The 14,850-nt window shown below is 45.8% G+C and overlaps 1 protein-coding gene across 1 annotated transcript in view; it reads right to left on the reverse strand.

Moving 5' to 3' along the window:
* Positions 1 to 14,850, reverse strand: part of FLI1 (Fli-1 proto-oncogene, ETS transcription factor) — a 117,324-nt gene that overhangs the window by 21,685 nt on the left and 80,789 nt on the right. Inside the window, exon 5 of the mRNA XM_032285010.1 lies at positions 7,762 to 7,827. Coding sequence (XP_032140901.1) covers positions 7,762 to 7,827 — 66 coding nt within the window. The remainder of the gene's footprint in view (positions 1 to 7,761; positions 7,828 to 14,850) is intronic.

A 14,850-nucleotide genomic window follows, 5' to 3' on the forward strand; every position in this document is an offset into this window, starting at 1 on the left:
CACACACACGCACACGCACACAGGCATCCCACAGTCATCCCTGCTTTTGCTAAGAATGGCTTAGGGGCATTTCATCATAAAGGAAGAACATATAATGACAATGTTCTTCGCAGGCTCTCCTGTGAGGCCGCGATACCCTCCAATTTGAAGTGTGTGTGTGCTGACGTAGACGGAGCTGCGCGGCCACACAACCTGCTGCATGAGAGATGTTATTTACTCCCTAAAAATAACAGGAGATTACCTCACAGTATTACAGGCGTTTTCCTTCAGGTACACATGGTCCAGAACAACCCCCAATACACTGCACTCTACAAGGCAACACACACACAGCCCACGTCTGCACTGAGCACCAGCTCGCGCCCTCCCACACAGACACACATACAAGGCTGCCAAACGCACACCCTCCCAAGTGCTGCACCCGGGAGCGCATCGGCCCCGCTCAGGCCTGACACGGGTAGTGCACAGTGCAAGGAACCAAGGTGGCGTACTCCGGGACGCGTTCCCACAGCGAAACAAGGCAGAGATGTCTTGGGGCATCTTTTGAGTTATGGAAAAATTCAAAGATATATAAAAGTAGAGAGAAAAGGCCAATGAACTCTGTGGCCCCATCTCCTTGCTTTAACAATCATGTATTCATGGTCAGTCTTATTTCAGCTCCATGCCCACCTACTCTGCCCTCCCTGGCCAGATTATTTTGACACAAGTCCCTGGCTCTCCGCTCCTTTGCTGGGCTTCCTGTCTCACAATGAAATTTCTAACTGCACCCAGTTTTCCACATTTCAGGAAGCCATGGTACACAGGTTCTACCCCAGGCTCTCTTCCTGAAACCCTCATCAAATACCCAGGCCTTGGCTGCTCCTGCAAGGGCTCACCTGGGCTCCCATCTCCAAAATTCAACCAGAAAACCCACACAGTTGCCCTGTACTGTGGTTCCCACACACCCACCCCAGCAAACACACTGGTTTCCTTGGTGCCTTCCTCCTTCCCTTTGCTTCAATATCTAGTTCCAGCTCTGCCATGCTGCATCTTGCTAGAGGCCTCCGTCTTTCACTACAACCCCTAAAACCGTAAAGGACATCCATAAAGGAGGTAAATGCAGGGGAAATAGAAAGACGTGGTGATACATGTGAATTGCCCCCACTCCAGAGAGCAGCAGTTCCTTACGTACTTAGCTGTCTGTCTCTCTGTTTGCCTAGGGCCTGCTTGAGGGTAGGTGCTGTGCTGTGTTCACCGTAGTTTTAGGGCTCAGCCTCGTACTCTATGCAGAGAAGATTCTTCATAAGAAAGAAATGAATGAAGGAAGGAGAGCATGAATCACAGAATTTAGCTCTATTCCTGACCAAGGTACCGGGTATCTGCAATATCTGCCTACACAGAAATAAATGTTTATTTTTGTCTTCACTCCCTGTGTGACCGTGGCTGGGTCCACACCCTCTCTGGCCTCAGATCTCTTCTGTTCTACAAGGGATTTGGAGAGAATGTTCGGCTTGAGTATTAATGATACTCAACTGCATTATTACTTCTTGTGTGTAGCATGCCTTGTTGTATTTTGATTACATACAGTTTTATATTTCCTTCATATTTCATAGGTTTGTTTCCCTAATAAGTTTTTTGTTCTTGTTGTTTTGAGACAGAGTCTCTCTGTCATCCAGGCTGAAGTGCATTGGCGTGATCTCTGCTCACTGCAACCTCTGCCTCCCAGGTTCATGTGATTCTCTTGCCTCAGCCTCCCAAGTAGCTGGACTACAGATGCATGCCACCACACTGGGCTGATTTTTTATTTGTAGTAGAGATGGGGTTTCACCATGTTGGCCAAGCTGGTCTCGAACTTCTGACCTCAGGTGATCTAACCGCCTCAGCCTCCCAAAGTGCAGAGATTACAGACGTCAGCCACCGCGTCCGGCCCCCTAATAAGTTTTAAAGCAGCTAGGCTATCTATGCATAGTATCCTTCACAACCTGTGGTACAGCGTTAACATCTGATAAACTCTCAAAAATATTGTAATTAGTTTTCAATAATAATGTTAATTACTATAACTTTTACTATAATAAATTAGAACAATTTATTATCATTATGACAACTTTTACTGAGCACTTACTCATGTGTCAGACATTGTGCTGATTTATGAGTTTTACATCATCCCTTGAAGGGGCATTACAATTATCCTCATTTACGCATGACGAAACTGAGGCAGAAAAATGCCTTGTCTAGGTCACAGTCTGATTGAGTCCGGAGCCCGAGTTTTTAATCAGTATGTTATAAAGCCGAAATAGGAGGCCAATGCTCGCCTTGGGTAAATTGAGAGTATTAGATAAAGAATCCTTAAGATGTTGTCAGATGCTTGAATGAAGAATGCTGAGATAATGATTCCAAGAGCAGCCTAGAGGAAACACAGAACACACAAAGGCCCAGACTTGGGTCTGGCTCTGCCTCACGACCTGGGTGACTTCTAAGGACCCCTGTATTCTCTCTGTGCCTTGTTTTCATTTTCTAGAGAAGGGTGATAATAATACTACCAGCCTTGTCCTCTCATGGTGATGGCACCAGAGGGCACAAACGGGATAATGGATAGGAAAGTGCTTGGCAAACCATACCGGGCTGCCAAAAAGCTGTTGTTACCCTGTGCACGGCTCCTGCCACCTGGGACTCTCCTGGAGAGAAGCCGGGCTCTCGTTACCACGGGCTTCAGCACCAGCCAGGCATCTCACTCTAAGGGACACAGAAAGATAGTTTCTCCCCTCTCTTTTCCATACTTAGCATGCAAGCAGACAGATTTTTTATCCATTAGCCAAGGCAATGGCTGGAGATGGCCATTCTGCCTGCAGCGGGGCCGTAGTTTTCGGTTTCCACGTTCAATGGCAGTCCTGAAAGGCTCCCTGGCTGGGGCTTGAAGCTCAATGCTCCACAGGCCCTTGGCGGGTTGATGAGTTCCAGGAGTTAATAAACAAGGAACTCAATATCCTCTGTCTTTTGGAGAGTCAGAGGTATTTAAACAGATTCAGCAGAGGAACTAAGGAAATGAGGGCTTAGGCATGCAAAGCAGCTCTGAGGAGGAGATGTGCTGATTCTTGCACGCTGCTGGGCCAGCTGAGTGTGCTGGGAAGGCCTCCGGCAGGGTTTGCCCAGAAAAACACACTAAAGCTCTGATCTGGGACCAGGGCAGACACAGGCACATCTGCAGCCTGGAGGACTGGAGAGAACAAGGTGTGGAAAGTCAGTAGCCCTGGCTCCAGGACTCTCACATACTTGAAAAGGCCCCTTAGCTTCTACAATCCCTGTGTCCGCCCTGTAAAATCACGTTACCAACACCGTATCTACTTTTCAGAGGGGTGAATGAAGACATGTTAGAAAGAAATTTCTGAGATGTACTAATGTACAGTTGTCAAAATCAGTAACATCACTCATCAATAATATCTGTCATCAATGACAATGATGAAAAACTAATCAAGATTGACAGTCTCTTCACTTACCTACACCTTTATCAATATACCAGTAGGGCCTGCTCTTCCTTTTCTAGGACAATTTGGGGCCAGACAACTGCCCAGTGTATCTCCCAGAAAATCTGGAGTAGCTCTAACATGGATTTCATTTCTCTCTAGCTCATCTCTGTTCTATAAAGCAGGCTTCTCTAGCTTGGCTTACAGAAATAACCTGGAGAGCTTTAAACCATTTCCAATGCCCAGGACTCACCCCTGGAGATTCTGAATTAACGGGTCATTTTTTGGCATTTGGGCATCAGTATTTTTTTTTATTTTAATTTTTGCATTTAAAAAATTTTAGTAAAATATATAACATAAAATTTATCATTTTAATCATTTTAAGTGTACAACTTAGTGGCACTAAGTACATTCACAATGCTGTGCAATGATCCCCACCATCCATCTCCAGAACTTTTTCATCTTCCCAAACTGAAATTCTTACCCACTAAAAACTAACTCCCCATTTCCACTCCCTGCCCCTCCCAGTAACCACCATCGACTTTCTGGCTCTATAAACTTGACCAATTTACTTCCTACAAGTGGAGTCCTGTAATATTTGTCCTAGAGTCAGTATTTTAAAAGATGTCCAGGTGATGCTCTGTGCTGTCAGAACTAAGGGCTGATACCAAGCGTAAGTTGTGTATCGGTTCATCTCTGGAAAAAGAGAAGAGTTGAGGAACGAAGATGGAGCTGACAGTGGGAAAACTGCATGGACAGAAATCAAGTAATGCAAAACATTCACATCTTTGCCCATATTACATTTAGGCTAGGTATTGCTTTTGCAGAAAGGCAGCTGGAAGGGAAAGGCCATATTTGTCAGAAAGTGAGGGGCTTTTAGTCTAATCCTCTGACCTGGTTTGAGTCCTTGCTCTGCCATTGAGTAGCTGTGTACCCTTCAGTGAGTCACTTAATAGGGCTGAACCACACTGCCTTTTTCTGCAAAATAGAGATAATAATATCTAATTCAAAGACCCAGTGCAAGGCTCCAAACAAAGCATGTGAAAGTGTCTGATATAGTCTAAAACGCTTTCTAGATGACAGATCTGCCGCTATTGTAAATGGATAACAATAGCTTTTATCCTAATTTTTTTTAAGTGCATTAGCCTTGATAAACTAAAGGTAGAGAGAGCACAACCATGCTAGCTGAATCCAATCCATGTCCATGGAATACTTCATTTAAAGGGGCTTAAAGATTATTCTAAATTAATTTTTGAAATCTAGTCTTACTTCCTGGGCACAAATAACCCCTAGAGATTGCAGCCATTTTCAAAAGACAAGCTGGAAGGGTGACTATACAATTTTAAAGCAAAAACCCTTTTTAATTTGATAAGTGCTTTAAAGACACATTAATAGACAGAATCTCAACTTCCTTGCTTTGTGCTTGATGCCGGCACCTGCGCTTTGTGGACTGCACCAATGTGCACTCACACACACACACACACACACACACACACACACACACAGAGCTCTGGTGCTCTTGATGAACTCTGGGTTTGTTTGGGGCTGTGTGTGTCTCATTCAAAGAAGATGCAGCCAAGGTTGCCTGATGTCTTCTAATAGCCAACAGACAGTGATTAGAGCGAAGCAGGAGAGCCAGTGAGAGGTGGGGAGGAGGCAGGGGGGGAGGGCTTGGTTAGCTTTGTCTTGCTAATGTGCTTTATTCTGTGGCTTGAGGGGTCGTTCAGACAGATTCAGACCACCTCACAAGGGAAAGGCATAGAGGAGCAAGACAGCTCAAGTGGAGAGCTTTACTGGGGACAAAAGATGCACCTGCAAAGCGCAGGCTTAATCGTCTCTAGAGGCCAGGCCCGATGCTGGGAGATAAATGTCGGCACCACCTGAATGAAATCCTGGCAGCGTGCGTTTGCCTGGATACTGCAGCTAATTCATTTCAGAAGAGGGGCTGCTACCCAGCAAGAGGGAGCTGCTCCTGCAATAAGCCTGAATGAGCCAGCAGTGTTACAAAGGTACTCTCTGTACACAAAAGGGCCACGGGAAGGAAATGTGTATGACAGGTAGAGGACAGGGCTGAACAATAAGACCCGTAGAGGAGGAGGAAGGAGTTGGTTAGCAATACATTTCAACTTGGATAAACCAGTTTCTAAACTAAAACCTGTATCGGAAGCACAATATCAGAAAATCCTTCATTAGCTCTGCCTCAGAGCCTCATTGGCTAATTCTGATGTTGGTAGCAGGTTGTAGCCTGGAAGAGTTGGAGGAACTTACAAAAATCCAAATTCAGCAGTTCAGAGGTTAGGGCTCCTCCCATCCCTCCCTCCCTCCTTCCCTTCCTTCCGTTTCCCCTTCCTTATATCCTTGCTTTCCTCCCTCCCTATCTTCCGTCCCTTCCCTTCCTTCCCTCCCTCTCTCTCTCCCTCTAGTCATTTTTCCCCTTCTTTTTTCCTTCCTTCCAAAAAGTGGATCCCTATCTGCAAATGAAATAAAACTCAATATGTAAAACAAATAAAAGACAGTGGCTCTTGAGCCCTCACAGCAATGTGTCTCCTGTCATCTCCTTGGAAGCCAAGAGCTCCAAAGTCAGGGCTGGACTCTGACTGACCGAGTTCCTCCCCTTCATTTGATGGGAAACTGAGGTTCAGGGCATGAAATGATTTTTTCACAGTAAGCCAAGGGTGCCCCGACCTTCAATCTAATGCGTTTGCCACTAAAATATATTTTCTCTCTTATAGACATCTGCAACAGCATATTAAAATAGGTCATCAAGTGAAGTGTGACTCAACGTAGAATGAATCCATAGACATTCAGTTTTCATGACAAAATTCAATAAATCTGTTTTGGAAAGGAAAAACAGTAGCAGAAACATGACTGGCTCAGGGTGGGATAGGAGAGAAGGAAGCAAATGAAAAACACAAATGTTTAAAGGCAGATATGTTATATAATTCTTCCACTAAATGTTCCGGTCATCACTAAATTATAAATTGTTAAAATGAAACAGAAAGTGCTATATGATCAAAGTTGTAACCTTGGACAAGACACCCGGCTAGTGTCTTTGGGTCAGTTTTCTTCATACCCCATGTGGATTTTGAGCCAAGTGGTCTCTTCCCTTAGAAGATCCTTAAGTTCCTTTGAGAGGTTATGCTGTGCTGTACTATATGCAACTGATCCTGAAAGCTGCTGCCTTCCTTCTGTATTATGGGGAGGATGAGTTAAAGAAAAACTAGGGACAGAGAGCGAGCCAAGGAGGACAGACTGCCTGCCATACTCTTACAATTCTTCAAGCTCCTATTCAGAAGTCCCCTCCTCAGTGGAATTTTTGCTTTACCATGAAAATATTTTTTCCAGTCTATCTCTGGTTCCTAATCACTATTTATTTACATTTTTTCTCCTTTGAGCCAGGTACCGTGAATTATTCACTTGTTTAAATTCCTGAAATCTAACACAGTATCTGAACCACTCCTCATGACATTTCACAAAGATGCTGAGAAATGTTATTGTTACTAAAATCTTCATTGGCAAAAATCATTTGCTGAGGCAGTTTTCTTTCTTTCTCAACCAAACAAAACCAAACCCAACCTGACCTAAGCCACCACTTTAAAACTGAATGCCATTGCTAACATTTCTTTTTCTTTCTTTCTTTCTTTTTCTGAGATAAGAGTCTCGCTCTGTCACCCAGGCTGGAGCGCAGTGACACAATCTTGGTTTATTGCAGCTTCTGCCTCCTGGGTTCAAGCAATTCTCATGTCTCAGCCTCCTGAGTAGCTGGGATTACAGGTGCCTGCCACCATACCCAGCTAATTTTTGTATTTTTAGCAGGAATGGGGGTTTTGCCATGTTGGCCAGGTTGATCTTCGTTCAAACTCCTGACTTCAAGTGATCCATCCACCTCCACCTCCCAAAGTGCTGGGATTACAGGCGTGAGCCTGTGCCTGGCTGCTAAAATTTCTCAAGGAAAAAAACCTTTAAATGTAGACATGCTGGAATCCTTGAAATTGTCATTTCATTATTTTCAGCAGAGAAAACTCTCAGCTTTCAGCTTTGAAAATAAGCGGCATCCATTTTATTCTAAAAGCAACATGTTTTCCTGCATGGAGTGACAACCTCAAGTTGTATCCTTGTGATATTACTACAAGATACTATAGAACCTTATTGGACTTTTGCAATTGGTAGCACCATGGCAAAAATATTTGGCTTCTTGACTTTGTATGCAGGAAAATGTTGAGTGGAACAAGCAAGCTGGTTTTCTGCAACAGTCTTAACAGCATGGGATGGTGTCATGTCCAGTACAGAAGAAAATTTTAAGTGCACAAAAGAACAAACTTACCTTCTTTGACACTCAGTCGTGAGGATTGGTCTGTGTGGGAGGTTGTATTATAGGCCAGCAGTGAACCTGAGAGGCAAAACAAGACAGGTTATAACCAAAACATTCTTCTGAGATCAAGAGTAGAAGAAGACATGAGAAAGGAGTGGAAAGGGGAAGAGATAGGGAGAGGGGAAGAGGGACAGAGGACTCCTAGAAAGAAAGGAAGAGCAAGTCTAATCCATTTGCTTGGAGACAATCATGCAGGTCTGTAATTGCTTTATGGAGTAAAGAGACAGAATACACTGCAATGAAATACTCTCTGGGAAAATAAACACCACACCCCCTGAGCTGCCATATTCATAGTTCCGAAGTGCTCTGGTCTGTGCCATATCATGATGGGAACACAGCATTGAGAAACACTAAACCCGGGTCCGTTCCAGTTGGTATTAACTCACCACATGACAGTTGGTGAGTGACATGCCTAGATTTTGATTTTTTCTTCTTGATCTAGAGCAGAGGTTGGCAGACTCCTTCTATCAAAAGGAGACAGTAAGGTTTTATAGGCTTTATAGGCTAACTGCAATCTCTGTCGAACAGTCTTCTTAGTTTCTGTTTTGTTTTGTCCACGGGCCGCTTTTGGCCAGATCTGGCCTGCAGCCTGTAGTTTGCCATGGCCTGGAGGAGGAGTCAGTATCACTCCTTTCTGCTGTGATATCCTCTGGGTTTACAAACATAAAGATCCTTTTACAGGTGAGGGTGAGGTGCATGGGGCTCTGTTACTGGTGGTGGGGGCACTGGGAGCTGGGAAGGAGGTGAGTGGTAGTATTCCAATAGGAACTTTTGCTTCCCTTCACCTATGTCTAAGAACATACAACTGAACATGAGTAGTCATGCATTGAATTTTCTATAATCTCAGCATGCTGATATCCAATCTTTTAAAATTAAACTTCAATGCATCCCTATTCTGTACCCAGCACTTTGAAATAATTTATTCCATGTAAAACACATTCTCCCTTCTTTCCCAAAACTAGATTTGTTCCTTTGTTTAAAGCGAATTCAAGGTTGTGTTTTGTGAAATGTAGGCATCTTTGCCATTCTCTTTGAGATTCTCCAAGAGAAATCTTAAAGAGCCCTCAAAACTAGGGCTGGGATCTGCTTTTACAAAACATACCATAAGCTCAACACATGTGTTCGAGGCTAAGAAAATTTTTCTAAGCAACCCTTTTCCCTGCTTCCTGTGGCCAAGTGGACTGGTTTGGGTGCCAGGGGTGGGAATGGGCTGTCAGACGCTACTATTTTTAGTCTCCCGTCATGGAAGGGATGCAGAAATGGAGCTGCCGCCTCACCCAGCCGTGGGCGTCTGGTTGTGTGTCTCACAGAAAATGTGCGCACTACCAGGCCAGACGACGAGGAAGAGAATTTTATAAGAATCGCCCAACTGCCTAGAACAAGGCTGTTAGTTCTAGCTCTGCAGCAGCTCCAGACAAAAACAAGCGGGTGGTGGGGGGATGGGGGGAATTACAAGGGCGGTATTGAGCCCGCTGTGTGCCAAAGTGTGGCTGTGTGGATGCCATTTTAGAAATAAGACAGTCACATGAATGTAACATCCAAGAGCCAGCTACATTTGGTTATTCCATGTTGAAGACTATCAATGACAAAGTGAGGCTGTGACAAGTTCATTTTCATAGTCACACACCAAAAACTGATGTTTCGGGCAATGATGGGCCACATATATGAAGTGGTCCTATAAGATGGTAATACTGGATTTCCACTGTACCCTTTAAAGGTTTAGATGCACAAATACTTACCATTGTACCTCGATTGTCTACTGTATTCAGTACAATAACATGTTGTACAGACAGCCTGTATGCGTAGTAGGCTATACCATGTGGGTTTGTGTAAGTACATTTTGTGGTGTTCACATGAAGATGAGCTATCCCCGTCACCAAGCAAAGCACAACTGTATGTTTATTAAGCACATGAGAATTTAAAATTAGACTTGCCTCTTATCACTGACTAGCTTTGTGCTCTCCATCGATTTCCCTCATCTCTCTCAGCCACAGTTTTCTCATCTGTAAAATGGGCTAACAATGCCACTTACCTAAAATGATACTGTGAAGATCAAATAATGCATGTAATATGCTCAGAAAGGACCTTGATTCATAACAAGCATTCCATAAATGCTGGCTGTGATCATTACTATTTTTACATCCTTCCCCCACAGGTGCCACAATTACACACAGTAGTTCTCTCTATGGATGTGTTTGCTGAGCATTAGTCTTGTCCTCTGATTAGAGTTATGAATGGGTTCTGCTGCAATAAGAAATAATCCGGCATGACTGGAAGGAAGTGAAGAACTGGAACCAAACATTCCGAGGGAAGACAAAAAATCCCAGAAGTAGGGCCAAGAATGCTTGCCTCTCTGTCCCTGACGTTCTCTCCCTCAGGCTGAACCCTCACTGCTGGAGCAAATAAAGAAAAATGATGGTCTCCGAGGAGGAGCAAACTGCCTGAGTCATTAGTGCAGATGTAGCCGAAAGCACGAAGCTTAGATAAACCACATTTATTAAATTTCCCCCTTGGTGAAAGTTCTTCTTTGGGCATACATGAATTCCACAGGAAACTCCCAGAAAGCCGAGAGAAAGGGTCATTTGACCTCTCTGAAGCTTGCATGAAATACATACTTCATGGCAACCTAGGAAAAGGACTTTGCCCTAAAGACTGTTCTTGGTTCAAGTTTCACTGCTAGAAGGAATGGCTGCCTTCTCTGAGGAGGGGCTGGTTGGGGGCATCTGGCCTCTCTCTCAAGGGACCCACATTCCCTCATCTTCTCCAATTTCTACTTCATCAGTTCCCCAGGCTCTGTTTTCTTAAGGAACTTGTTCTGATGCTGGCAGGTCCTCCCGGAGCCCAGCCTCCCGCTCTGTAGCTTTGGATTGCTTTCTCCTGCCTTGAGACTCTGTCAGGCCTGACCCTGCCATGGGCTGTTGAGCTCCCCCTCCTCCTTCCTGACACCAGCGCATCAGGGTAGACAGGCCACGATGAAGAGAGGAGGAAGCAATGCTCTGAACATACATGGTGTGCCTGATGCTTTCCATCTATTCTCTCACTTAATCCTTGCATGAGCCACACAGAGCCAGCATCCCCTTATTCCTTTATACAGATGAGAAGGGCAATGTTCAGTAAAGTCATAGCGTTTGCCCAGGATCACACAGCCAGAGAGTTCAAGAAGCAGGAGCCTCATCCTGGTCTATCCACAAAACCTGTCCTCAGCATGGCAGAACCCAACCGTCTCCAGGCTAAAACATAGAAACAGGCAAAACACCTACAGGGACGGGAGGCAGGATGGTGGTTAGTTTTGGGAGGAAGCAATGTTGGGGTGGAAAGAGCATACAGGGGGCTGAAATTCTACTCCTTGACCTGGGAGGTGCTCAGGCGAGCGAGTGGATTCACTTAATGAGAACTCCTCAAGTAGCTCACTTAAAGAGTTTTGCACTTCAGTTCCAACTGAAATATAACATTTGCCTAGTTGGTTATTTGTTAGTTTCTGTACGTGTGTTTGTATGTACATATGTGTTATACGGGTGTGTACGCATATACATATTTCTATTTATTGGGGAAAAAAGCATAAAGTAACTCCTGCTGAGAATGGAGTGGCCTTCCCAAAGTGCAAGCATGGGAAAAGGATCATTTTCTGTTCCATATTTGAGTCCATCTGCTGCTGGAGACAGTACCAGGATCTGAAAGGAGAGGGGACTGAGCGGTGTGAGGCTTTGCAGGTGTGCAGCGGAGCCCCAACAATCATGCTTTCTGCAGCTCCACAGTCCCTCAACCTAACCTGCTTTTCATCGGGGACACCTGGGCCAGGGGACACAAGAATCCCAGAGCCAAAGCCTTTGTCTCCTGCCTCTCTGTGACCATAGAATTCCCCAGTGCCCCTCACAGCCAGCCTGTTGAACCCAGGTCTCCCTTTTCTCTGGGCTGCGCTATCAATGGCTCTGGCTGAGCGGGAGTGGGAGGGTGTAAGACTCTGGCTTCTTTAAACATCAATCCTGGCTGACTAGTGAGTCCAGGGAAATCTGCCTGGCCTTTTGTTCAGCTGGAATTCTGTTCTCCTTCACCGGTCAAACCCCAGCCTGGAAGTGATAAGACTGCACCAGTTTAATTGCCCAGACCCAAAACCTCTGCCCGGCCATCTGAGGCTGCAGGTGGAAAGACCGCAAAACGCAAAATGTGTTTTCCATTAGTTTAAATTAAAAATGGGAATCGAGATAGGCACCTTTTCTGTGGTCTCCCTGTCACGCGGTATATTTCATTCTTCTGAGCAGCCACTGTTTGAAGACGCAGTGCCTTAGTATGCTTTCCAGGTCAGACCCAGATAGACTTACAAACCCAACTTGTTTGTAAAAGTAAAAAAAAAAAAAAAAAAAAAAGTCTCTTTTTCTTCCTGCCTCCCCGCCTCCCCCGGGGCCTCGGGGCTCCCAGACCTGCGCAAACTCCCCCCAGCGGCCCTGAGCCTGAACTGCCGCCGGCGCCCTCCCCTGCCCTGGCCTGAGAAGGGCCAAATCTCGTGCCCGCAGCGAGGGCGCCTCTGCCAAACGGCGTGTGTCTGGGAGAGACACTGGCGGGGCCGCCAGTCAGGCCCCGCGAAGGCTTAGCGTGGTGATGGGTTTGGCTTAATCGGCCTCCTTCCAGGAGGCCACAGGAAAGTTTTCGGAAAGTTTTTATCTCTTGGTACAAATGACAACAGAAAATGCCGTGGGGGAAGTGGCCGGGCGGTCCACGTGGAAGGCCGGGAGTGAGGCTGCCTCGCTTGTGTGACACAGGCTGGCATACCGTCTCCAGGGCCGGGGGGACAGCGGCAGCGCCAGGCCAGGGACTGGGACTCGAGAGGCCCGAGTCTTAGATACAGGTGCTCTCAGCCGGCTGGACGCCTTTGAATCAGTATCTGAAGCTGTCAAGGCCTCAGTGGTTTCAGCTTTAAAATGGGGATTGTAGATAGGTACCCACAAGGGGGCAACCTTTTCTTTGTTGTTGTTTTGTTTTTGAGACAGAGCCTCCCTCTGTCCCCCAGTTTAGAGATTGCAGTGATGCAATCTCCGCTCACTGCAGCCTCTCCCCCTCCGAGGTTCAAGTGATTCCCCTGCCTCAGCCTCCCAAGTAGCTGAGATTACAGGTGCCCCCCCCACCACACCCGGCTAATTTTTGTATTTTTAGTAAATTTTTGTATTTTTGTATTTTTAGTAGAGATGGGATTTCGCCATGTTGGCCAGGCTGGTCTCGAACTCCTGACCTCAAGTGATCTACCTGCCTTGGACTCCCAAAATGCTGAGATTGACAGGTGTGAACCCTGGAGTTTCCCAGGACCCATGGGAATGACGCCAAGGACCATGGCCACCCCTTCCAGCCCTAGCTGGCACTGTCCTCCTGGCATTTCCAGCCACTCTGGTGCAGCTGACATGCCCATGTGTAAAGAACAAGCACCTCCCAGCAGGCCAGGTGAGGCCTAGCATGTCCGGCCATCAGACAGGGTCCGTAGGGGCTCAGGACACAGCTGTTTCTTCTCGACCCTGGAAAATACATTTTGAATTTAAAATGTAAACCTCTAGGTCCCCTCCCAGACCACCAAAATAAATAGTCAAGTACCTTTTGTGAAAGTGTAAATTTGATGCCAGAACTTCCTATCCTATGAGGTTTTCCTTTTTCTAGACTTTCTACTGAAGCCTAGAAAGATTAGACTGGAGACGTGCCATCAACTTGGACTCTTCTGACTTCCAACCAGCCACGGGCTCAGGTCTCCAGTTCTCCATCAACTTTCCTTCACCCTGCAGTACTTCCTCCACCGGAGTGAAGGATCTCAGCTGTTTTCCTTCCATCTCTTGCTAAGTGGAAATATCTGATGCTCACCTTCCTCTCCAACAAAAGGGCAAGATGCTAAAGCACAGAGAATCAGCACCCCTTCCCCTTGCCTTGACTCATCGCCTCAAACTCTCCGCAAGCACTGGCCTTCCTCCTAAGCACAAAACATCCACTGGAAGTCAGTCTGGAAAAGCAATAAAGTGTTTGAAGGGTTTAAAAGGGTTTAAAGTGCTGGTTTTCACTGGGGAGTTCCCAGCAATCCAGAGCAGAGACAGAGCAGACGTGGTCACCAGCACATGGCCCCCTACAGGCGCTTAGCAGCCAGCCACCACCTCACACCAGAGGGTCCCCAAGGCTGGAACCCCAAGGTAGACACCAATTAAAAAGCAGCATGAATCTAAAAGCCTTTTCCCTGACAGTGGATCATTTTTAAATTTAGGTTCCCAAAAAAAAATTTTAAAAACTTTTTTGGGGCAAGTTTTTTTTTTTTTTTTTTAATTTAACAGGAGTGTTTTAATTTTTTGCTTTCAGAGGCAGACATGCTTTTTCTATCAATGCACAGACCACTTTATAGTGAGCTTTTCCACCCAACATTGCATCCTAAGTACTTCTCACGGTGTTTCCCAATAATCATTTTAATGGCAGAACAACTGCTTCCCATCTTGCGGATGTACTACTGTTAACCACCATCCTTGCTCTGGAAATCTGCCCTGCATTTTCAAATATCTTCAGTCTACGCACTGGAAATATGCTCATTGATAAGTCCCTTTTTGGAACCTAATATTTTTATTGATTTGGGGGCATTTTCTGTCTATAAATATTCTTGAAAGAAGCAATTCACTTTTTCTTGCCATGCTATACCCCCCAAAATGCCAACCTCTGCACCTCCACTTCAGCCTTGTTATCCTCTCTTCTCCAGTCTAATGGTGGCCAGTGACCATTTTCTTGGGTGTTTGTCTCACTTCAGCATCTGTGCTTTCCTTCTTTGGTGGCAGGAAGTACTAGGGGGACTTGAACTGTTTTTGGACTGGTTAGGGCCCAGGGGGTCATACGGCATGAATGGACTTTCCCCAGATGGAGAGAATACCATGAACATTGTCCCCACAGAGGCATCCACCCAGGAGCCTCAAAGCACTGGGCCCTTTAACCAATAGCTCAGAGCATGCTGTCTGTGCTACTGTTGTCCTCTCTACTCTGGCAGATGAAGGAAAGGGCTCAGGGTTTCTGCAAACTCCTGCCGAATCGGGTTGC

Source organism: Sapajus apella, unplaced genomic scaffold (genome assembly GCF_009761245.1).
Source record: "Sapajus apella isolate SASKATOON/1434 unplaced genomic scaffold, GSC_monkey_1.0 scaffold16, whole genome shotgun sequence".
NCBI lineage: Eukaryota > Metazoa > Chordata > Mammalia > Primates > Cebidae > Sapajus > Sapajus apella.